This window comes from Asterias rubens, chromosome 4 (assembly GCF_902459465.1).
Source record: "Asterias rubens chromosome 4, eAstRub1.3, whole genome shotgun sequence".
NCBI classification, from domain to species: Eukaryota; Metazoa; Echinodermata; class Asteroidea; order Forcipulatida; family Asteriidae; genus Asterias; species Asterias rubens.
In genome coordinates, this window is record NC_047065.1 from 15,087,835 (window position 1) to 15,113,204 (window position 25,370).

The window sequence follows — 25,370 nt, forward strand, 5'->3', positions numbered from 1 at the left end:
TGGGAGAAATCTCGATTCACTTTTCACAAATATTGAGGAGGAAGGCAAAGCAATATACATGAAGGAGGGATTTGAGGTCAGATTTGAACTTGTCGAGGGTACTAGGTGTCTTAGTGAAGATGGTTGGGCATTCCGCAACTTGGATGAAGGGAAGTGTGAATCTACAACAACAAAAATTACAATTTAGAAAAAGTCTTTGTATTGTAAACAAAAAGTACAAGAAAAAAGTTATGACGACCCCCAAACTTTACCTATCTCCAGCATTATCAATAGTTGAAAAAGCAGACAGTTCTTTTCAGAACTGAGAAGTCTTCGGAACCCCTGAACATCTACTCCGCGGAAGTACAATAAAGCAAGACATTTCAAGAACAAACTCTAAACTCTATCTGGCAAGTAGATACACACATGGTGTTACCGCAAACCAAATATATTGATACCTCACCACGCAATGCCTCAAATCCTATATTATCAAGAGTATTAAACAAAATGTAGGGGAAGAGACAAATCTTATTTGCCTGCCTAAAAAAAATCCTCTCTCAAATTTACAGATAATTATAAATTATTTCATGCTCCACTTCCTTAAGTCTTCCTTGATTGAAGATTTGTGCGCCCTTGGAAAAATCGTATTCTATTTTATTACAATGTAAATACCCAGAATTTTTTATTAAAAAACCCTAGACCCAAACAAAATTCTTGCTTTCACAAAGGATAACTGGAGACTATTTTCTTTGTTATCCACTAACCAGCGTAAACAAAACATGACACTGACAGTCTCCCTCATTCAGAAGATCAAGAATCACCTCACGAGTAAAAGCGATCACTTGTCACTTTTTAATTTCATTACACTTCAAATTTACATGCAGGCTTCCTGCAGAAAAAAAAGAAAAATAATAATAATAATAATAATTCTATCACTCCAACGAATTCAACCATCAGCCCCTCCAGGCATTGTCTCTCAATAAGCAAATTAAGGAAACATCTAGTGATTTTGTTTGTATACATCATACTTGTACTAAGTCAACTGCATACAGGATTAGAGGGGAAAGAAGTACTAGAATTGAATTGTCCAGGGTAGCAAGACCGTGACCAAGAGTCGTAGTTGTGATGTGTAGTAGATCACTAACAGCACAGTCTCAGTCTGAAGTGTCATTGGGCCTATCAACATCATAGCTGCTTGGAGGATTTAGGCGTTCCAGTTTAATAGAAAGGTATGTTTGAAGTAAGATTTGACTTTCACATGACGTCTGTACAATGTAGTAGTGTAGAGATCCACAGAAAGTTCAAGTTGTTGGGAAACACAAATTTTCTTCAAGATTCAGGAGAATCTCTTGCAGTTCTCGATTTCAGCAATGGCGACAAAACTAGGGTAACATTTAAGGGGGGATTGGGAAGGACTGCACATTTTTTTTAGGGGCCCATAAAACTAGTTTCCATTTGCTCCGCTTCAGTGCTCTCTTTTCATTTATTATTTGTTATTTTAAAAGATAATCTGATGAGGAGGTCAGAGAAATTTCCTTCTGAAATAAGTTTCATTTTGAGTGCTCACTAATTATAAATAACCAAATTCTCAAGAGAAGTATTTCCTTCTGAAATAAGTGGAGATTGTAGAATTTGAAGCCCCCTCCCTGTTTCACTGTTCCTAAATTTCAGCTGCGGCAATGAAATTAAACATGTGTTCGTGAGCACACATAAAAAGCCCTAACATAAATTGTTTGATGCCCATGCTGCCCCTTCGTCCCCTAAAAAAGACAAAAATGCAATAAATTTGTTGGAGGCATTGTGTTTTAACTGCAATCCAGAACTGCCAATGATTGAATACCTTAAATGTATACACTGTACCTCACAAAAATATATGTTGTACGTTAGACACTTTTGGTTAACAGTACTGTCCAAGTCCCACACTTCGTGTATCACAACTGAAAAATTAGGCTCAATCGGTCATCGGAGCCTGGAGAAAATAACGGGAAAACCCACTCCTGTTTTCGCGCGTTTCGCCGAGTCATAGCAAGTAAAGCATTTCATGGAATAATATTTCAAGAGAAGTCTTTCACCATTACCTTCTGTAAACCCTGTAAATTATTTGTAAATCTGTGAACTTTTTTTTTTTTTTTCTGTACCGAAAGTGTATAATGGCTTTAAAGACACTGGACACTATTGGTAATTGTCAAAGACCAGTCTTCTCAACTGGTGTATCTCAACATGCATAAAATAACAAACCTGTGCAAATTTGATCTCAATCAGTCATCAAAGTTGAGAGATTACTATGAAAGAAAAAACACCCTTGTCACACGGATAGGTGCGCTTTCAGATGCTTGATTTCGAGACCTCAAATTCTAAACCTGAGGTCTCGAAATCAAATGCGTCGAAAATTACTTCTTTCTCAAAAACTAAGTCACTTTAGAGGGAGCCATTTCTCACAATGTTTTATACTATCAACCTCTCTCCATTACTCGTTACCAAGTAAGGTTTTGTGCTATAAAGGCTTTTATTGTATGCAGGTAACTTACTGACCAGTAACATTTTGTTTTAAACTAAATTCATCTTTTAAATTTCATTGGCACAACTGATTATTTTCTCATGGATGAACTATTTGTAAGAAATATTTGAATTAAGAATCCTTCATGTCCATGTAGTGTTCTTAGGATAAAGGAGGTCATTTTGTCCTCAAAAGAGGAAATAACTTGTTTAAAATCTATAACTCTGTCAGGTCACTGTGAACCCCTGTGTCCATCAGTTTCCTTTTTGTCAGGAAATAATTAATAAATTTTGTTCCTGCAATTGCTGATTTTTTATCTGCATGACATGTATATAACATTGTTAGTTTTTGAAATAGGAAATTTGTCTCAATGCACAAACTAGTGAAAGGGCTCATTAAATGCAACCACAATGGAACCAAGGGGCCAATTTTACATTAATTTTTTAATGTTAGATCAATCTTAATTGCAAATTAAAGTGTGATGTCACAATACAGATCACTATGGCAATATTCACAGCTCATCTTTAGATGAATCTGGGTACTCTGTGAATATGAGCCCTTGCATCGATTTAACAAAGAGCTCAGATTGATCTCATTTTGTGTACCATTCTTATTGCTAGGCAAAGTGTGTTGTCACAATATAAATTTCTGGGACGATCTGGACAGGTCATCTTAAAGACACTGGACACTATTGGTAATTGTCAAAGACCAGTTTTGTCTCTTGGTGTATCTCAACATATATGCATAAAATAACAAGCCTGTGAAAATTTGAGCTCAATCGGTCATCAAAGTTGCGAGATAATAATGAAAGAAAAAAAACCCTTGTCACACGAAGTTGTGTGCTTTCAGATGTTTGATTTCGAAACCTCAAATTTTAACTCTGAGGTCTCGAAATCAAATCGTGAAAAGTTACTTCTTTCTCGAAAACTACTCCACTTCAGAGGGAGCCATTTCTCACAATGTTTTATACTACCAACCTCTCCCCATTACTTGTTACCAAGTAAGGTTTTGTGCTAATAATTATAATGAGTACTGGTAATTACCAATAGTGTTCACTGCCTTTAAGGTGAATTTTAGCGTTTTGTGAAAATCAAGCCCTGTACTTTGTCTTGAAAAATAAAAGTTAAAACGAAAAAGTTTTTTTCTGAGTCAAAATTTACAATGAGCAACAACATCTTTGGTATTTTAACAGAAAAAACTGCAGGGTTGTGTTGATTAGTTTCATTTTGAGTTCTCAATAATTATAAATAACCACATTCTCAAGAGAAATATTTCCTTCTAAAGTATGTGGAGATTGTAGGATTTGATGAAGCCCCCCCCTCTCCCTGTTTCACTGTTCCTAAATGACAGCTGCAGCACTGAAATTAAACATTTGTCTGTGAGTGCACATAAAAAGCCCAAACATAAACTGTTTTGTTGCCCACCCGGCCCCTTCTTCCCCTAAAAAAGACCAAAATTCAACAAACTTGTTGGAGGCATTGTGTTTTAACTGCAATCCAGAACTGCCCATGATTGGTTGCAAAACTTGGATCGTCAGAAAGTAAAATGGTGTAGAGAGAAAGTCCTGAAGTTTGGTTCTTGAAGTGAATAACGAAATGCTTGTAACTTGGAAATAAGAGTATAGGCTAGCTTACCAAGACTTGTGAGATCACTGTTCTCTTTTGTAGGCTAATGCTCGTTCAAAATTTAAGGAAAAAATTCAAATTTAACTTTTTATTTAAATTCAGGTAGCCCCTGTCAAAATTTTGAGCGACAAGCCCTGTGGTCATGTATAATTTTACCCTAAATTTGTGCCCTACCTGTATAGAACAACCCTTGCTTTGAACCAATAAATAGCCTCGACCATTTACGCTTCACAGCACGGCACATGATGATGAAGATGCCTACGGTAGTTATTGATTCTGATGATCTGATCGGGCTTCAGAGAAGATTCGAAGCTCCATATTAATGGAGTTCCGGCAGTGGAAATCCACTGAGCATCCGTCAGAATAGTGCTGATAAATCGGCGTCAATATTTTTCTTGAGTGAACCTAATAACGCTGGCTGAGCGGGTAATAGATGTTATGTAGTTGTTTAGGAGGTCGATAACATTTTTTTTTAAACTAAGTGGAACTTAATTGAATTAAACAAATAAACAAACTAGACTATAATCATGCCCATCAGCATGAATCTTACATGGCTTTTTTAAAGGGATGTTTCGTTTGAATGTCATATTAGCAGGGCTAAATTTCCACAGACAAAACGATGTATCGTTATTTAGATCTAGAATTATGCCCTACTAGGGCAAGATCATCTTTCCAGAGTAGATGTACAATAATCATAATTTGTAGTTCTAATAGAGCAGTCGCACCCTATGGTTGCTATTACGGTGAAGTGCCTTGCTCAAGGATGCTAAAGACCCGGATTCGAACCGACACTCTGCTGCTGTTGAGTCCAGTGAACTAGACCACTTAGCAACGCCACAAATGAACACTTGGTGTTCGGGCTTCCAAAACCCGTTGTTGTGTCTTCACTATTTTCTTGTGACTCAGATGACCGATTAAGCTTAAAAACGTTCACTGGTTTGTTAGGTCACTTGAAGTGTGAGTACTGGTCTTTGACAGTTATACTAGAGTTTGAAACATTATACTTTAGCATGTGTAGAAACAAAATTGCACACTTTAAGGGATCCGCTAGCAAAGACACTACATTTTGCACAGTCTTTTTATGAGTCTAAATCTAAGTTGTTTAAGTGGAATGAGTGACATAGTGAGCTCGTTTAAGTGGAATAAGTGACATAGTGAGCTCACTTTTAAAAGAAACTTTAACCGTACAAATTGTCCCTTTAAACAACTTGCGAACATTTTCACCGAGCGCAGGGCTATCATTCCATGACTCCTAATCAATACCAAATTAATTTTGCCAGACGGTCCGCTACCCAAAAGATCGGTGACTTATTGATTTGATGTCATCAAGCCTGCGCCGTGACAGATGACTCTCGCTGTCGCTGTCGATAAATGAAATCTGGCTTCAGAAACCTGGAAATTCAGCACAAGGTTGCATATCATGATAATCCAATGTATTACAAGGGACATCAATTAGGGTATGAAATTTATGTTTTTTGGAAGGGCTATTCGTTCCATGTCTAGGTTTGAAGGAATAGTAAACTTGTAACTTGTGAAAAAGTTGTTCCTCACAATTTCAATAAAACTACTGGTACATAATTGTTCTAGGAATGTTGAATACATTTTTTAACTCTCTTTCCCTGCCAGTTTTATAATGAAATTATTCTCAGTATTTTACAGACTCAAAGAAACAGCTCTGTTTTACTGCTATATTTTACCAGAAAACTATGAAGCAACGTCTTAAATCTTATAACTTCCTTTTACCCTTACACCAATGTGTATCAAGCACTATATTATCAGTACTTTCCCCAAGTTTTCTGAACAACAAAGCCATGCTTATTGAACTTAAGCTTAATTTAAACACCTTTGTGATGTTTTTCTAACAGGGAGGAAGTTGATATATTTTAGCATAATTTACAAAACACATTGTTTTTGAAAATTTCACCCCTGTAGGCCTGTTTTGGCTTGTTCCGCTATATAATAATAATTCGCACAAATGACTCATTTAGCTTTATCACATCACTGACTGACATTGCACTTGAAACAAAATGTCATGTTCTGAATAGTATCACTTTTAATATGTGGTCAAATCTGTCTGTACAAACATTTCCTCTTTACTTGCCTTCCGAGAAATAAAATCCTGAAACTTTAAACTCTGAGGAAATACTAGGACTACTCAAAATTTAACTGCACACAAAAACCCCATGAAGTACGAAATATGAAGTTAAGAAGTCGGGTCAGCCTTTTCCTGCCTATAAAAGCCGCGGAGTCATCAGCCACAACCCTCTCAGCCAATCAGAGGATAACGTGTTCTTCCTGTTGACACACTGCGATTATTACACGACTTCCTGTAAAGGCAGTGTGGCCCCTCAGTAAAAGTCTCTGTTTAGACTGCCTCAAACTAAGTGGTTTTCTTGGGTGCTGTTTAGAGTTGGCAAGGTTACAAATAAGTATCAAGCAACTTGTTAAATTTCATGTTTTTGTGAATGTTACATAAATGATGTGGACATCATAAGGATTTGTTTACTTTCATATTTACAATTAAAGTTGCAATGAAGTGGTTTTAACAAGAGTACATTTTTCATGTACCAGTGGCCTCCTATGTTGATTACATTTTTGTCGATATATATTTTTATTTTATAAAATTTACCATAAAGAAGCCTAATAATATAAGCCTTCTGATGTTATGGTTTATATCTGAAGGTTTTTGTGTGTGAATTAAACACCATAATTTGTACCTAGTTTGTCAGCAGTGTGCAACCTCTTTAACACAGCCCTAGACATATAAAACCCAGCCTGAGAGACTCTTCCCCCTTCTTTCACTTCCCTGCACTCAGGTCAGACGGAGAGTCACTACCTGTACTTGTGTCGAGATCTTTTCTTGAGACGTTCTTATCGCGGCTCGTTTGCGACACTGATTTGTCAAGATGCGAGAAATTGTACACATTCAGGCTGGACAGTGTGGAAACCAGATTGGAGCCAAGGTGAGTTTCTTTAAGAATGAGACTTTTCGACTTCCCCAAAATCATAAAGCCAGAGGGGTTGTCTCAGATTTCGGTTTGTGGACACCCTGTTTAAAATTGGACACCCTGTTTTATCTGTCATTAACATGTACATTGTGCTAACAATTTGGACACCCAGTTCTTAAGTTTCCTGCAATTTTGGACACCCCTTAACAAAATCATGGCTAAAACCTTGCCCAAAATATATCATCCTTGTATGCGTATGATCTTGCCTTGGTTTGGTATGGTTAAGGCACTAAATAAGGCGTATGGTCCAGGCCTGGGTACTCCATCAGGCAAATTGACTCAATGCCTCTGGTGCCCCTTGAAATGTTCCAGTAGACACTTTGTTTTCCCTTGTAGAACTGCCCACTATCACTGAAAAACAGCCTTGCCCCCATAGAGTGAGCATCAGACCTGAAACAGTAATACCAAATTAAGAATATTACACACAGTTTTGTCAAATTGTTATGAAAATCTATTTAAAAAAATGAAAACCTTTGCCATGTTTAAATGTATTAACAGCTATGTGAAATTTGCAGCAGGAGTAAAAAACTGTCACAGTATTTTCAGAACTTTGAATCCATTCTCGTTAGCGAGGAACCAACCGCATCTGAGGCCGAATCATTCGAATTTTCAGTCAACTCTCAGAAATCTGAGAACTGATTCATGCATGAAATGTTTCTCAGATCTGAGAAACATTTGAATCTATTCAAATGTTTTGGGTTAAAAAATTATCCAAACCATTTTACTTCAAAGGGAATCCTTTCTCAAAATAGTTGTGAATACTATCAACAGCTGCAGTGCTTCTTACTAATTAAGTTTTATGGTCATTTGTTTGAGAGTATTTACCTATAATCCTCGGTAGAACATCTCACATCAGTCGTCTGAATTATGTCTTATCTTCTTCCCGAAGGGAAGGATTATAATTTAACGTAGAATTTGTTTCTTCTCATCACCGATAGCTTAAAGTTCGCTGCGGCTGAAAATGAGATTAGTTTCTCTCAGAGTACAAGTAAATCATTAGAGTGAGGTGTAGTTACGGGTGCATCCCACTAAATAGTGAGAAAACAGATGGTCGGCCTCATTAATGTTTTGTAGGCCTATAAAATATTCTATATTAGACAGATTTGAGAGCCCAATAAGAAGGGTGCAGAGTAAAAAAAGTCTGCTTGTGACCAGGGCCCAGTTTATAAAGCTGTTCAGTGGAAAATTCTGCCATGCAAGTTTCTTGGCTAAGCAAGAAATGACTCGAGTTACCAGTCACAGCAATGCTTAAACTGTATGGTGTTCTGGCTGGTAACCTATTTTTGCTAAGCAAGTTTTTGTGCTTTCAGACTTTATGAAACTGGGCCCGGAGTCTGTTGACTTCCAACTTGAGGTGTTTTGGATGACATGGGTCCTGAAAAAAATGGTTGCCGGGAGGTCTGTTTGAGGACATCTTTCAAGATTGATGCTCGTATTTTTCAAGATTGATGCTCGGAAAATTAGGGGGTGTTTTTATTTGGAGGGAGAACAACTCGATGGGCATTGAGAATCCCAATATATCAAATTGAGCAGAGGATACAATTTCAAGAGTGAATGGATAATTTTCCCTTTGCTGCAAACAGGAAAGCCAAACTTCTTTCTCACTACATACAATACTCTGACTGTGCCAAACTCCTTGCTTGTGTCACCAAAGGAACATCCCCACCACCTACATGTACCTGCTATAAGAGTGGGTTGGTTGGGACCCCGGAGATACAGTACCAACAATCAATCTTCCAATAACTTATTAACACCCGGTTCAGACAGGCATTCCAAAGTCACGCCGAACCAAATTCTGAATTAAGTACATGAAAAGTTTGACGTCTGAAATAGTTAGGAGCAGCTGGAAGCACAATAAGTCAAAAGATCGAAACGACTCTGGATCGCCAAACTTGCCATGAGCCGAGCAAATGTAAATGTAATGTTAAGTTCGCCTGTCTGAAACAAAAAATTATTTGGGTCGATGGAGGGTCGCTCCTAATCTATTTTGTTCGGTGCGACTCTGGCGCGCCTGTCTGAAACGGGTGTAGGCCATTTCTCTGAAGTGAAATGACCTTTGGGGAGTAATATTCATTAATATTATGAAGTCTAAAAGGGGGGTGTCAGGTATCAGAGATCAATATTTTGAGGGGCAGAAAACTATTTGCACTCATCTGCACATAGTTATCCCTTGCCAAAAACAGAGCTTCCATTGACCTTATCACAAAATACCCGGTACGTGTGCGTGCACCTAGTCATTCAACAGTTACCGTTGGGTATTTATGAAAGGTACCAAGTACCAAGATTTAAGAATGAACAGTGTTTGAAATAAATGTTTGTATCTAATGTATTTTTGCAGTTCTGGGAGGTGATATCTGATGAGCATGGGATTGACCCAACTGGTTCTTATAATGGAGACTCTGAGCTGCAGCTTGAACGAATCAATGTGTATTACAACCAGGCTTCAGGTAGGTCAAAGTGGTGTTTGGAACTCCTTGCCTTGGTGCATGTTTCCCTCCATCCTATAATCTACAATCCCGGCCATATCTCGTTGGGCCACCATGCCCCCTTTCAATGTTGATTCAGATTGCATGGTCTTCTGCGTCCCAGTCAACATTGAGTGGGGGTTCGGGGTAGAGAATGTTTCTTGTCAGGGGGAAGTGTACAGGAAATGGTTTTATGTAACATTGGGAATGGGTGGCCCAAGCATTTTGGCCGGGATTGTAGATTGTTTGAACAGGAATGTCAATTTCTACCTTAAGCTCCCCGAGTTGTTTTCATCTTAAATGTTTTCTTGTAGCCCCTTAAAGGCAGTGGACACTATTGGTAATTACTCAAAATAATTATTAGCATTAAACCTCACTTGGTAAAGAGTAATGGGGATAGGTTGGCAGTATAAAACATTGTGAGAAACGGCTCCCTCTGAAGTGGAGTAGTTTTCGAGATAGAAGTAATTTTCCACGAATTTGATTTCGAGACCTCAAGTTTAGAACTTAAGGTCTCGAAATCAACCATCTAAACGCACACAACTTCGTGTGACTAGGGTGTTTTCTTCTATGATTATTATCTCGCAACTTTGATGACCGATTGAGCTCAAATTTTCACAGGTTAGTTATTTTATGCATATGTTGAGATACACCAACTGTGAAGGCTAGTCTTTGACAATTACCAATAGTGTCCACTGCCTTTAAGGAGAGTGGGAATGGCCTAGCCCTCTCAAAGACAAAATTCCAGGTCCGCTTCTCCATGGATGTTAAAGTTTTTCTGAGGATTTGGAGAAAACCTGAGTGTCAATGAAAAAGTGCTTTTCACCTGTCACACAATGTTGAAATGGCTAAAAGAGCAGTGTAAAATCAAATAAATTATACATTGTAGGTGTCGTGATTAGTTTAGACTTAACATGAGATCCCCAATGCCCGTGTCGCATGCAATTATGTCCTCTAAGCAATACTATCCGGAGAACATAATTGCATTGTTTGCCGGACGGTTTTGCATATGCAATCGTGTCCGCCCGGACGCTGCTGCATCATGCAATTGTGTCTGCCCGGACACATTTGCATATGCAGTTGTGTTCGCCCCCGTGCAAAACCGTCCTTGCAGTAAATAAAACGCCCTTGGTCGGCGATTAAACGCCCTTGGTCGGCGGAACACGTTCGCCATTTTTATACAAGGTAAGTGCATGTCATGTATGACATGGGAAATGTTCGGCCGTTGGGTATTCCCTGCAATCATAAAAGAGGTGAATATTCATGCTGCATACGTAGGTTCAGTGCATGCACGCTCGCTTACAAGCACATACTTGTACAGATAGACGGTTTTTGCATAGCTCCGGACACGATTGCATATGCAAAAGTGTCTGGAGCGGACAGTATTGCATGGCGGACACAATTGCATCTGACTCCCGTCACACTGAAGAGATTAGGATATAATTTTTAACTTTCTTGTGGACTGTCTGGGCTTCACAATTTGGACCTGTAATGTTGCCCTGCAATAACTCCATGGACATTGCAACTTCACAAAAAGTGAGCCAGCAACACAACAAGTGTATGTTGGGAAAAGTGGCATAGCGCCCTCTGTTGGTGGAGGTCTGTTGACCTGCTAAGTGGCATAGCGCCCTCTGTTGGTGAAAGTTTGTTGACCTTGCTCCATTTTGAAACACAGGTGCTGCTGATGATGTCATCATGTTATCAGTTTATCAATAAAGGCATGGAGTAGATTTATCTGGAATGTTTTTTTGTCTGGAATGAGTCATGAGATGAAACTTGATAACTCTGAAATGGTATTGGAATGGGGTACAATAAAAGGGTCAGGTCTGTGGTGGGAAAATTTGTTTACCCCTTGAGATAGAAACCTGTTGGAACTGGCATAGTCTATATGGGAATAATGTGGAAGAGTCTATATCAGCTGGAAAGGTTTTATGATAGAAAAGTGAATTTATCTGAAGGGGCCCAATGTCATAGCTGCTTTTAGCTTAAAAATTAGTTTAACAAAACAAACGTATGTCAACCAGAATCGTTTATATGACATTTCCTAAAGTGACTACAGACATCTGTGACGTAATATTATTTGCTTATGAAGCAACTATGAAATTAGGTCCCATGCTCAAAGCAGGTGAAGAGAATGTCTTTATGCATTTGTTGGACGATCGATTATTGTGTATAGGTTATTTTAAAAACATGTATCCCCCCATTATTTTTGTTTTTACATTTAAAAAATAATAAAAATTGAGCCCCTGCTAATGAAATGCACAGCCACAAAACTGATGTTGGGACATGAGATTTTATATAGAAGTAGGCTATACCACGTAACACAATTGGCCATACATTGTACCACGGAGAAAGGAAATTTATTTCCTTTATTCATGGCCATACTCACTGGTTAAATGATATGGTGCAGGAGGGTTACGTTATCGCAGCTATATAGTCTAAGTGGTCCTGTTGGTTTCTGGCTATTAAAACTAGTTCATTGCTTCAAAATTCCACATAATGTAAACCACTACCTGCACTGATTGTTGTATACAAAAATAAGTTGAAAGAAAACCTTTTTTTAAATCAGGTAAGAACCAGTGAAAAAGCTGGAGGACTATATTTATAAGCTAACTAAGTCCTTCTGGCTTTAGTCACTAAAAATATTCTGAATTTAAACCAGTCCAGTATTCTGTCCAAGTGGAAAACTTCCATCGCTTCAAAACTCTGTACATGTACATGGGTGTACATGTAGACCACTGACTACACTGATTGGTTCATGCAAATATAAGTAGAGAAAATAACCCCTTATGAAAAATAAAAGTAAGGACCAGTCAAAACTTGATGACCATTAAAATGTCAACATCACTAATCCTGCTGGTTTTTAGTCACAAAAAAGTAAGACCTGAATTTATATCTAGTATATTCATACCCGAGTTCACCCCTCAGGAATTCGACCTTGAAATGTGTCTAGTTCCATGATGTATTCCACACCCATACACAGGGCTTAGTTTGAATATGAGTAAACCATTGTGTGAATCAGAAATTCATATTCCCACAGCTCTCATTCATTCTTTACACCAAAGACTACGTCTGAATAGAAATTTTAAACTATACAATACATGTATTACTGCATTGATGACGTGTCTCAATGGTTTCCAGCAGGCCCAGCCACAGGTTACCTGGGGGTGATTTTTTTTTTTTTTTTTTTTTCACTGTCTGCAAAGGATTTGTGATACAATTTTGACACCATTTGGACCTTTAAATGCATTCCTATTGACACCGTAAACTTGTGAAATGTTCAGCTTAAGTAGAGAATGCATGTGCAAATAAAAGGAGAAAAGAAAAGAAAAAGTAAAATTGGGTATGTGAGCTGTGTGGATTGCGGATGCTGTTACATGTACTAGGTTTTTTGTAGTATGGTTCAGTTAGTAACTAACATTTCGGGTTACCTTTCTTCGCAGTGTATATATATACAAGATTTTGAGCAGAGGCAATATTTGTAACAAATACACACATATAGGGGGGTATGGGAAAATGATGTTTTTTTTTTTTTTTTTTTAAATGAGTGAATTGAAATCAGGGCAAAATGTCATGGCTCTGCTAACCGCCAAATTCTCGCTTAGGATCACCATTCTCGACTTACTCTGTTTGTGCCTAATTTCAGCGCTAGCTGTGTAACCAAGAAGAATGTCTAATAACGAGAAATGCATGTGCACAAGCGAAAGTCCTCCTCCAATCTTCCCCCTTACCCTCGTATTATTTGTGTACGACAAAATTGTGCTTACCAGAATAAGGCCACCAGGCAAAATACCATGTCACAACCTATGACTGGTATTCTGTTCATTGTTGCTTATGGTCAGTTTCATCATGGAGGCTGGTCTACCTCCATGGTTTCATTCATGTCATGTCAGTTGTTATTGCATGACTAAACACAGCCACTGCCTGGTTGTGTTAGTATCAGTAGGGAGTCTTATTCAACGTATGCTAATCCCATACCAGTGTACAGTGGTAGTTTGGCCATTCAAACACTCTAATACAGCCAACACTTTACTATCTATACAGCCACTGCTAGCAGGGAGATCAAGAAGTTAAGTAACAGAGTAAATCCTGTTGTTGTTCAACACTACCCTCAACAAATTCAGGAAGATATTTTTCATAAATTTGAGGGATGAGCTTTTTATTGCCAACTAATAGAAATAACATTCAAAAAGAGAGACAATTTTGGGTTCAAATGTTTTGTCTTCTATAGACATGCACTCAAAACAGCTTTGTTGGTTTCTTTCTTCAAAAAAGGATCAAACTACATGCATGCATGTAAGATCCATGAAAGAAATTTGAGTGGAGATTAGACAGTAGAGGTTGCGAACTCAGAGAACAGCAGCTTTATATACTGTTTAGCAGCGATTGAATAATGGTGGACAGCTGGTTGTTTAATGGTTTCCCACTGTACTGAATTTACACAATACTGATCAGTATTTCCTGAGAACTGAGAACTCAAAAAACTACTGCTTGTGTGTGTTCAAAATTGTATTTAACAAAATGTATGTACTTTGGACCTATGCAAAAAATGTTCAGCTATTGTCAGACAGGCCTTCATTCAGTGAATAATTGGAACAGCACACATGTTCAGCACACAGCGACTCCAGTATTTCCTTCCTCCATGGTTGACATGTCTGGGCTTTCTAGACGCTACCTGGGCTACCTAGGGTACATGTACATTATATGTACATGTTCAAATTATCATAACAGTTAATGTACAGGTCACAGAATGAGTCATCTTGCTTGGGGTGGTCAGAAACAAGATGCATTACAGGTGTATTTTAACACAGTTGACATGCAGGTGTACATGTACATATACAATCCACTGGATTCCTTGCATGTGTTTGTACTGTTGACTGGAAATATGGCGTCCCTTTTTTGAGGGGGAGGGGGGGGGGGTATAAAACCTCTCATATCTGACAGCATTTTCTTTTTGACAATAATACATTATGAGAAGAAAAAATAAGAGGGGGAAAAGCAATAGAAAACAACTTGTTAAAAAAAAAAGTATGAAAAGCTCCACAATATAACTATACTGGGACATACATGTATCATTCCTGGAATTTCATCTTTGAATGAGAGGGTAAGGACATTTTCAGTTTGCAAAGGGCACTCAAAATTTGAATTAAAGGTAACTTTTGAAGGGGCAACAAGGCCAAGACCAGGGTCAACCGATGCCACGGCTTCAGTGGCCTCAGTGTAATTGCATGCCTGAAGCAAATTTTAAAAATCCTGTATTGTTCAGTTACCTTTAAAATCAAAGTGTTGTGTGCACAAGATCTGTTGATACTTTAGTTGTTATAAATTGAGAAATATTTACAGTGTTTCATAAGTATGTGGAGTATAAAATATTAATCGCATTAAAAAAATTGATGAGGAGTTTGGCAATGAGCTATTAATGGCAGTGACCTTCGAGTTTGCTTTCAATTTCATCAGAGGATAATGGCATAATTTATTGCAGCCGTCGGGTCAGGTGTACTTTTAATTCAAGTCATCAATTTTAACAACTGAAGTCTATTGTAAATCATGGCTTACTGCCGGGTGCCACTAATTTGATTTTAAAGTGTGAATTTTATTGTTGCATTTGCTGTTCACTTATTGTAATGACATAGCCTTTTTTCATATACTTCTTCTTAGTTTGATGAACAAAGAATGATTTAAAGGGAAGGCATATGTTTGGCAACCACTCGAAATGCGGTAAAGATTACTTGTAATAGAAGTACAGCAGCTTTCGATAGTAAATTAATTTCGAGAATCATTCGCCACTTTAAAGTAAATGTGGTTATGGAAAATTATATTAGATTTTATCAGTAACTGAGCAGTAACGCTTCTCAGATTGTGTATTTTCCTATTCTTCCTGCGGAGGGCGCACTGATGATACTGCTTGCACAAACGCGGCGGGACCGCAAGATGACAAGCGCGCCATTCAGTACGCGCGTTGAATATGAAATACACGTTTGAGTTTTTTTTATTGAACGCTCTGCGATGCTGTTTGTTCAAATTACAAAATGGCCGCACAAACACACACTGTGATATGGCTGTTTTGTCAACTTAGAAATAGGCCGCCTGTGCGCCCTCTACTTCTTATATATAACTCTATGGTGATATCTCAAAAAGGCAACCATGTTTTTAAAGTACCACATGATGATTATAAACAATAAAAAAATAGCAAAGGTATACTTTGCCTTTAAGCATCAGGTTTACAAGCCAATTTGCTATGTAATGTACACTGGTTCATAACAATCGGTTTTCCTGAAGCACTTAAAAAAAAAAACATAATAATAATGTAAAGTGATCTTAATTTTGCCACACAGTGAGTTGGGTCGAAGTATAGAAAATTGAGCTAGCTTTGACAATTTATACCTTTGTACTGAAAGATTCATGACTAAAAATTTGAATCCAACATTGGGCAGACTTGCTTTGTCCAGATCCATGTCCTGTATACTGACTGTATTGGTTGACATGAATCTTGTGCAAACAGTGATCAGCCCCTTGACTCATAGAACAAAGTGCATACTACAACTAGATGCAAAATATTGCAGATCACACACAGGATGTCTGCAATGTTCAAATCGTACGATTCAGTCACATGTACACATTATTTACTACATCTAACTGTATTTGACAGTGAAAAACAGAAGAAATAAAGACCAGGGGCCAAAAAAGTTTGCTTAGCATGAAATGTTTGCCTTGATAAAAACAGGATAACCAACCAATTTTCCACATGATTTTCAGGATAAGCAAGCACTACAGCTGAATCCCAGTAACAAGCAATATGCAACAAATAGTCGATAATCCTGTTTTTATGAAGGAAGAAATTTCATGCTAAGCAAATTTTGGTGCTTAGCGGCTCTATGAAATTGGGCCCTGGTAGCAAACCCACACGCTGCTGCTGACAACACAAGAGCTTAGCTAGGTCTGGTCAAATGCTCGGCCAATACAAATCTCCCCCATATAAGTTCATACCATAAATGTCCTCAAGCCGTCAAAAATACTGCGAATTGGAGGATGATCAGAAAACATCTGCCAAGTAATCAAAATTGTAATGAAAGCCGAGCCAACAAATATCAATCACTAAAAATTTAATTAACCATATTTTCTGCTTGAATTAAGAAAACAAATAAAGACTCGTAATGAGTGTGCATTGGAGTGTTGTCAATCATTACCTTTTTGTAGACTAGACAATTTTCAAGATTATTTTTGAGGCAGATGGCCTTTTGTTGTTTTTGATTGGTCTTTTCAGTTTTCCAGTTAAAAACACATGATGGAATAATGTTTAAACAAACACCCAAGAAAAAAGGTATAAATTATTTTAAACTTTGAACAATGGTTTTTGGATGATTTCTGAGTGCAGTATAAGCAAGAGGACTCCAGGGCCCAATTTCATATAGCTGTAAGCACAAACAAATCTTGCTTAGCAAAAATAGGTTACCACCCAGAATAACATATAGTTAACCATTGCTACGACTGATACCCCCACTTAATTCTTTCTTCGCAAAGAAATTTGCTCGGTAGAATTTAGAATTTTCTGCTTATAAAAATATCAGCTTTAATTATGAAATTGTCCCCTAGAAATACCCCCCACATGTATAGCAAGAGCAACAGTGGTGTGGCACTGTGGCTTCGTACATAAACATGTACCCAAAATATTGTGTACACCACATGCACCTATCAAAGTATGGATAAGAAGCCTGATGCTGTTTCACTTTACATTAATGAAACATGAATGACTCATGTATGATAATGAGTTTTTCTTTATTTAAAGGCACTGAACACTACTCAATATAATTGTTGGAGTTATAAAATCAGACATGCAATGGAGGGGTGTTGAAAGTTAAAACTTGTGAGAAACGACTCCCTTGAAGTAACTTATTTGTGAAAGAGGTAATTTTTCACTCAAAATTAATATTAAGAGACTTCCGGCCTGGGTATGATTAGGCATCTGACACAAAATTGTGCAACAATGGTGTTTTTTCTTTGACAAATTGAGTCAAATTTTTAACAGATTTGTTATTGTATGCGTATGTTGGGATACACCAAGTGAGAAGACTGATCTTTGACAATTACCAAAGGTGTTAGGTGCCTTTAAGCAAAAAGCATCAACAAGGGTCCCATATGCACAGGGTGAGAAACATAATTAGCCCCGCAAGTGTACCAAGCTCAGACACGGAATGACTCATCGATGATAATAAGTTTGCCCCATCACTAAAGATGGAGAGAATTACTCCGCCTGGGCATCAATGACAGTCCAAATTGTCCTCTCCCTGGCGTTCTCTCATTTGCCGCCTAATTTGAATAGGAAGGAAAATGTTAAGCAGGGCTGAGGTGTTTGAATGGTCACCGTATCAGGGCTGAGGTGTTTGCATGGTCACCATATCAGGGAGGTGTGTGTGCAACGTCTAGTAGTGGCAAGATTGATTTTGGGCTCGAGGGGTCAGCAAGACTGGTTTTTTTTTCAAAGATTTCGTTCAGATCAATTCAATGTAATGGATGTTGGACAAGATATTAAATTACATTTACACAGTACAGTAGACCTATACATTTAATAGATATCAGGGATAAAGAATGGGTTTTACCCATTATACATGATACGTATTTTTAAGCACATTACACTCGGTACTTTCCCGAGCTCTGTGGGAAAAAAAAAATCACAGGCATATTACTTGGGTAATGTATACATAGATACCAACATCAAAATATAGACATTTTATACACACGGGTGTATTCTGAAAAGAGAGTCACCAATTAGTCATACATTATATGCCGAGTTCCTACTTCACATTGTTTGATAACCCTGTTTCTGTTCAATAATTGTTAACAATGTGTACACATGAACAGACGTTCAAGGGGAACACTCGAAGAGGTTTTTCTTTAAAATAAAATTTGAAGATTTTTTTTTTTTAAATACTAAAATATTTCAATAAAAAGTATGGTATACCCAAGGTGTTCCGAGTCTGTGAAAAGAAAAATACCCAGAGAAGATATCTGATAAACTTGATAAATGGGATAAAACATTTGGGGAAAAACTGGTTTGGTAGAGCAGTTTTCTACCCAAACTTTGAAATCAATTGTACAGTTGTGTTCACTCATAACTTAAAACAACAATGAGTAATGATATAGGGACGCTTGGCATAAGAGGAAAGTGTAAAAAGAAAATGGTAAAATAAACAATGCAGAGAATGAGATGACTCAGTTGATTAAATGTGCCTGTAATAACGGATGACCATAGGGCCAACAAACTCGTCAAGATAATTAGCAGAAATTTCTGGTTAGCAAATCAAGAAATTTGTGGCATACATGTACCAGTCACAGCAATGTTAAATGTATGGTATTTTGGCTGGTAACTTATTTTTGCTAAGAAGGAGTTTTCTGTGCTGAGCAAGATTTTGTGCTTCTGGCAGATGAGGTTTGGATTGTCAGGGCTTGAGTTTTAAGGTCCAGGAAAAAATGTTGAGCCACTCGCCCTGCGTTGTTGTGGACGATCCCTGTTTATGATGTGAGGATAGTTATTACTTTAGAAGGGGGTCTGTTGAATCTCACCGGTTGGGTCTAAGGCCTGGAATTCCATCTTGAAAAGGCACGAAAATTTTCATTTTGCAAAGGGCACTTCCATTGGAATATGTTATAAAGTCTGTGGGACTTTAAAAGGGGCACCGAGTACAAGACCAGGGGCAACAGAGGCCATAGCCTCCTAGGAATTCCAGGCCTGAGGTCCATGAAATATTTTGATCTTTCCTCCCCCTCCCAACCAAAGGGGCAGCTAGTGCTTAAAGTGCTCGCCTTTTACCACTTCGCCCTTGCTCCATTCCCGGCTAGAGTTTTTTTTTTGTTCTGTATAGAGTTTTGTTGGTATTATCTTGCCCATGAGGAATTTTCCAGGCCCTGATACTTGAGTATTCTGTGACACAATTCAAATTTGTTAAATCATTTTTTAACCCAATCTCCTTATTGATTGAAAATATTTTAAATGAGTTTAGGCAAAGATCACTTGCATAGCGTACTAAAAACTGTTATTTTCCATTTCAGGTGGCAAATATGTACCTCGTGCAGTACTCGTCGACTTGGAGCCAGGCACCATGGACTCTGTCCGATCTGGACCATTCGGACAGATCTTCAGACCAGACAACTTCGTTTTCGGACAGAGTGGAGCTGGAAACAACTGGGCAAAGGGTCACTACACAGAGGGCGCTGAGCTTGTGGATACTGTCTTGGACGTTGTACGCAAGGAGGCTGAAGGATGCGATTGTTTGCAGGTTGGTGCTCACTGGGTTTTTGGTTTTGTTTTTTTTAACATTAATTACACTTTCTTTGTATTGAAATGTTGCTTAGCAAAAAAATAATAATTTAGCAATATTGTTTGCTAAGCAACAATTATCAGGGAACCAGTCACGGGGTATATTCAACAATATTTTGGCTGGTAACCCGTTTCTGCAATTTATTTAATTTAATTTTTAACAGCTTTATGATGTAGGACCCTGGGTGGGGATAGACACAATAGAATCGAAGACTAGACATTTATCAAACAATGGACAACACCAAAAGCTGTTTGCGGTCAGCGAATCCAACCAGCAATCTGTCAGATTCCCAATTCATAGCAATACCAGACGCTATTATTAATTGGTAATAACAAGGTTTTTCTTCTCGCTCTCATTGTTCATGCATTATTGTGAAAAATAAAACCTTTTAGTGCGACCTTGTTTTATTGATCTTGATTGGTAAAATCCTGGGAGCTGCATCTGCTGTGTTTAGGAGATAATCGATGACCTAAATGATGAATTGATTTCTATACGTGTCTGTCCCTCGTAATAGACTTCCCTTTGTTTCCTGTTTTAACAATAAGAGACATTGTCACTATGAGTTCTATATGAACAAGTGCCTGTGAAATCTGTTGACCTTGTTATTTTCTATATATAAGGAAAGCTTCTATTTTCAAAGTCATTTACAGTTTAATTTTTTGTCCTGGTTAGGTTGGTTGTGTTTTCTCAAAATGTTAATTTGACGTTTCGACCCTCTCGAAGAGAGTCTACACTCTGCTACGGTCAAATGTCATTCCATGAAGTATTTTCTGCATTACCATAGGTCCTTTTGGTTGGTTATGAGTTTGCAATAGCAATTTCTTTATCCCAAAATCGTTGTCTCTTTTTATCTTGGAATAGAAATAAAAAAATCGATGTGATACGGTTACAAATAAAAACATGTGGCCTTCAGTTCTTCAACTAAAGTCGTCATGGGAAATGACAACCAATTTACAAAATGAGAAGAACAAACACATAGAGTCTTGATGTTTTGGGGTGTTTTTGTTCACTTTCTTTTTCTCTTTTCATATTTAAACTTGACCAAAGAGAACATTTAGTCTGGGATCTTTTTGTAACGATAAATTTCTGTCCTTGTGTGTTTTGGGACCCAGACTATTTTTCCAGTCTGTAATATTATTATATGTAGATAAGATCAACTTACACTGAATACATTCACTTCCTGGCTTGTCATATTTCTCACTGCTGGTGAGAATGGGTCTGGTAGTATCCCACCAGGAGACAGAATATAGTCACATGCAGTTGATCATTCATTCCCTGACATGAATCAGATGTTTCCACTCCCCACTCATCAGGGATAAGAACTACTGCAGGAAATTGTTGAAATTCTTCTTTAAAGCCATTACACACTTTCGGTAAACAGTATTGTTCAAGTCCCACACTTCGTGTATCACAACTTATACATAAAATAACAAACCTGTGAAAATTTAGGCTCAATCGGTCATCGGAGTCGGGAGAAAATAACGGGAAAACCCACGCTTGTTTCTGCGCATTTCGCCGTTTCATGGCATGTGTTTAAAATAAATCCGTAATTCTCGCTATCGAGAATTGATATTGTTTTAATGTTTTCTCAAAAAGTAAAGCATTTCATGGAACAATATTTCAAGAGAAGTCTTTCACCATCACCTTCTGTAAAACCTGTAAATTATTTGTAAATCTGTGAACTTTTATTTTGTTTTCTGTACCGAAAGTGTATAATGGCTTTAAAGGAGGACTTAGAAACAATCTCAGTGTAAAGTGCAGTTATGACTAACCTGAGCCAAATTTCATAGAGCTGCTTTAAAGACATCGGACACTTTTGGGAATTTTGTCAAAGACTAGTCTTCACAGTTGGTGTATCTCAACATATTCATTAAATAACAAACCTTTGAGCTCAATCGGTCGCCGAAGTTGCGAGATATCAATGAAAGAAAAAAACACCATGGTCACACGAAGTTATGTGCTTTCAGATGGTTGATTTTGTGATCTCAAATTCTAAATCTGAGGTCTTGAAATCAAATTCGTGAAAAATTATTTCTTTCTCGAAAACTATGTTACTTCAGATGAAGCTGATTCTCACAATTTTGTATACTATCAACCTCTCCCAATTACTCGTAATCAAGAAAGGTTTTATGATAGTAATTATTTTGAGTAATTACCAATAGTGTCCACTGCCTTTTAAGCACAAACAAATTATGGTTACCTAAATAAGGTTACCAGCCAAACTACCATGTCACATGTACAATTTTCGACACGGTATTTTGCTCATCTGTTGAAAACTTCTTCCTCTGTTTCCTCAAAAGCTTAGTCTCTTTTACACAAGAGAAATTTCCTGGGACATTCCCAAATTTCGATGGACATTCCAAGGCAAATTTGTTGACCTATTCACACTGTAGTTACTAACCCTTGCAAACTCCCAGGAATTAGCTACCCTGGTTTCTAAAGAAAAGAAATCCTGGGTTTGCGGTGTGAAAAGGTCTTTCAAAAACACAAGCTCCTCACTCCCAACATTTTGCTGATACATTGCTCTGTAAACCCTTTAAGAAAATCTGTCAAAATTCCCCTCAAAACAAAATATTTGTCTTGTGAGGGGACGATGTCTCATCTGAAACGTTCTTCATTCTTGCATGTGACTATTATACACCTTTGATGACCCCTACTAAATATGGACAGTCTTTATTTGACAGTTGAAAATAAAATATTAATTTTGTTGGTGCATTCCAAATTCCAGAGCCCAGAGCCACTTATGCCTTGATTTATTACACTGTAAAGTGCATTTATGTAAAATGTGTTGAATGAGTAAAGATGTCTGTTAAGACACAGCCCAGGGTCCACTTTCTTATAGCTACTTTTAAGTAGCTCTATTAAGCAGGAAAAACTCATGGTTAACTATTTTCTGCTTAGCAAAAATGAGCTGGTTAACCAGTAACAGTTTGTACATGTGACATTGGTTGAGTGAATATTATTGAATGGCGATTTGGTTTTTATTTTTTCAATATCGGTTATTGCAATCATAAAAAAAATACGATTTTAAGAAAAAGTTCCTATCGTTATGCGCGCGGCCATTTTGTAGCGCGATGTCTGTTCATCCGGGACATTTATGTATATATTCTGTAACTGTAAATGTGTATTGTTTTGAGTATTAACAACTCCACCATCTCTTTGATGAAACTTATAAGTAAGAGTAAACAGTTATGTTGACTGGAATGGCCTTCGTTCCTATGTTTCTTCTAAAAAAGAGATCATTTTTTGATACCTTTTCAGAAACTTGTGTTTTTTTGTCATTTCTACTAGGGTTTCCAACTTACACATTCCCTTGGTGGCGGCACTGGCTCTGGGATGGGAACACTCCTCATCAGCAAGATCCGTGAAGAGTACCCAGACCGCATCATGAACACCTTCAGTGTTGTACCATCACCCAAAGTATCTGATACTGTTGTAGAGCCGTACAATGCCACTCTCTCTGTCCATCAGCTTGTAGAAAACACAGATGAGACCTACTGCATCGACAACGAGGCACTTTATGACATTTGCTTCCGTACCCTGAAGCTGACCACCCCAACATACGGTGATCTCAACCATCTCGTGTCTGCTACCATGAGTGGTGTAACCACTTGTCTCAGGTTCCCTGGCCAGCTCAATGCTGATCTCCGCAAGTTGGCTGTCAACATGGTCCCCTTTCCCCGTCTCCACTTCTTCATGCCTGGCTTTGCACCCCTGACCAGCAGAGGTAGTGCACAGTACCGTGCCTTGACTGTCCCAGAGCTGACCCAGCAGATGTTTGATTCCAAGAACATGATGGCCGCCTGCGATCCTCGTCATGGTCGCTACCTCACAGTAGCTGCCATCTTCCGTGGTCGCATGTCCATGAAGGAGGTTGATGAGCAGATGCTGAATGTCCAGAACAAGAACAGCAGCTACTTCGTGGAATGGATCCCCAACAACGTGAAGACAGCTGTCTGTGACATCCCACCACGTGGTCTGAAGATGTCTGCCACCTTTATCGGCAACAGCACCGCCATCCAGGAGCTGTTCAAGCGCATCTCTGAGCAGTTCACCGCTATGTTCAGGCGTAAGGCTTTCTTGCATTGGTACACTGGTGAGGGTATGGACGAGATGGAGTTCACTGAGGCTGAGAGCAACATGAACGACTTGGTGTCTGAGTACCAGCAGTACCAGGATGCAACCGCAGATGACGAAGGAGATTATGATGAGGAGGAGGAAGAAGAGGATGAAAATGAAGATTTGGCTTAAGCATTCCAATCTCCGCTTAGCCAAATTTCATTAGCACAACCAAATTATGCTTACCAGATTATGGTTACCAGCCAAAATGACACGTCACCTGTACAATTTGTGACTGGTATCTTGCTCATTTCTGCTAGGCAGGAACTTCTTGAGAGCAATTTTTCCGCTTAAACAGCTCTATGAAAGAAGTAACAATTAATACTAAATAGCCCTAAGAAACCTGAACCCTAATTCAAAGAGCTACTTAAGCACAAAACCAAATTTTTATTACCAGCCTTTTGTATCAGCCTTTACAATCTGGCTGGTATCCTCCTTAGTTTTGCTTAGCAGAAAGGTGCTTAGTATAATTATTGGCTTATGCAGCTTTGTGAAACTGGGCCCAGCTCAAAAAAATGCTGCGAACTCCAAGTTTCAAGTAAAGTAAAAAACCTGACTGAGCCAGCCCAGGCTCATATATTGCAGTCCCCCTTGCCACAATTAAACTTAAATGTAAGCAATTTGTTTAAAGTTTTACATGACTTCAAATCCATTTTCCAGATTATTTTTAATCGTGAAGGGCTCTTTTACAGTGGCCTCCTTTGCTGAAGTTTCCTTCTGTGGCTCCCTTTATTTGAGCTTCCTCAACAGGGGCTTCATTTACTATCGCTTCCTTAGGGAACTTCCTTTACTGGAGCTCCCTTTACTGGAGCTTTTCCTGGAGTTTGATCCTTTACTGTAGCTTCATGAACTGAACTGGAGCCTCCTTTACTGAAACTTCCTTTACTGAAACTTCCTTTACTGGAGCTTCCTTTGCTGGAGCTTTTCCTGGAGTTTGATCCTTTACTGTAGCTTCATGAACTGAACTGGAGCTTCCTTTACTGAAACTTCCTTTACTGAAACTTCCTTTACTGGAGCTTCCTTTGCTGGAGCTTCCCTTTACTGGAGCTTCCTTAACTGGAGCTTCCTTTACTGGAGCTTCCTTAACTGGAGCTTCCTCAACTGGAGCTTACTTTACTGGAGCTTAATTAACTTGCGCTTAATTAACTTCGACTTTCTTTACTGGAGTTTCCTTAATTGGAGCTCCCTTTACAGGGACTTCCTTTACTGAAGCGTCATAACTAAAACTTCCTTTACTTGAGCTTCCTTTTCTTGAGATTTCTCAACTGGAGCTTCCTTTACTGGAGCTTCCTTAAAGGAACACGTTGCCTTGGATCGGACGAGTTGGTCTATAAAAAGCGTTTGTAACCCTTTTTTATAAA

The 25,370-nt window shown here is 38.2% G+C and overlaps 1 protein-coding gene across 2 annotated transcripts; it reads left to right on the plus strand.

Annotated features, from left to right (window-relative positions):
• Positions 1-1,187: 1,187 nt before the first annotated feature.
• Positions 1,188-25,370, plus strand: LOC117289480 (tubulin beta chain-like). 2 transcript variants are annotated; one of them, XM_033770620.1, is made up of 5 exons: positions 1,188-1,208; positions 6,918-7,064; positions 9,448-9,556; positions 19,622-19,848; positions 23,182-25,370. In XM_033770620.1, exons 2-5 carry the CDS (start codon positions 7,008-7,010, stop codon positions 24,139-24,141), a joined length of 1,353 nt encoding a protein of 450 aa, XP_033626511.1. In that variant the 5' UTR covers positions 1,188-1,208; positions 6,918-7,007; the 3' UTR covers positions 24,142-25,370. The 2 variants fall into 2 exon arrangements, with proteins under 2 accessions (XP_033626511.1, XP_033626510.1); XM_033770619.1 differs by lacking the exon at positions 1,188-1,208 and adding an exon at positions 6,500-6,519.

Coding starts and splice junctions, on each gene's coding strand:
- LOC117289480 (XM_033770620.1), top strand. CDS start 7,008: ATGCGAGAAATTGTACACATTCAGGCTGGACAGTGTGGAAACCAGATT. Junction 9,557..19,621: donor GTATTACAACCAGGCTTCAG/GTAGGTCAAAGT, acceptor TTTCCATTTCAG/GTGGCAAATATGTACCTCGT. Junction 19,849..23,181: donor AAGGATGCGATTGTTTGCAG/GTTGGTGCTCAC, acceptor CATTTCTACTAG/GGTTTCCAACTTACACATTC.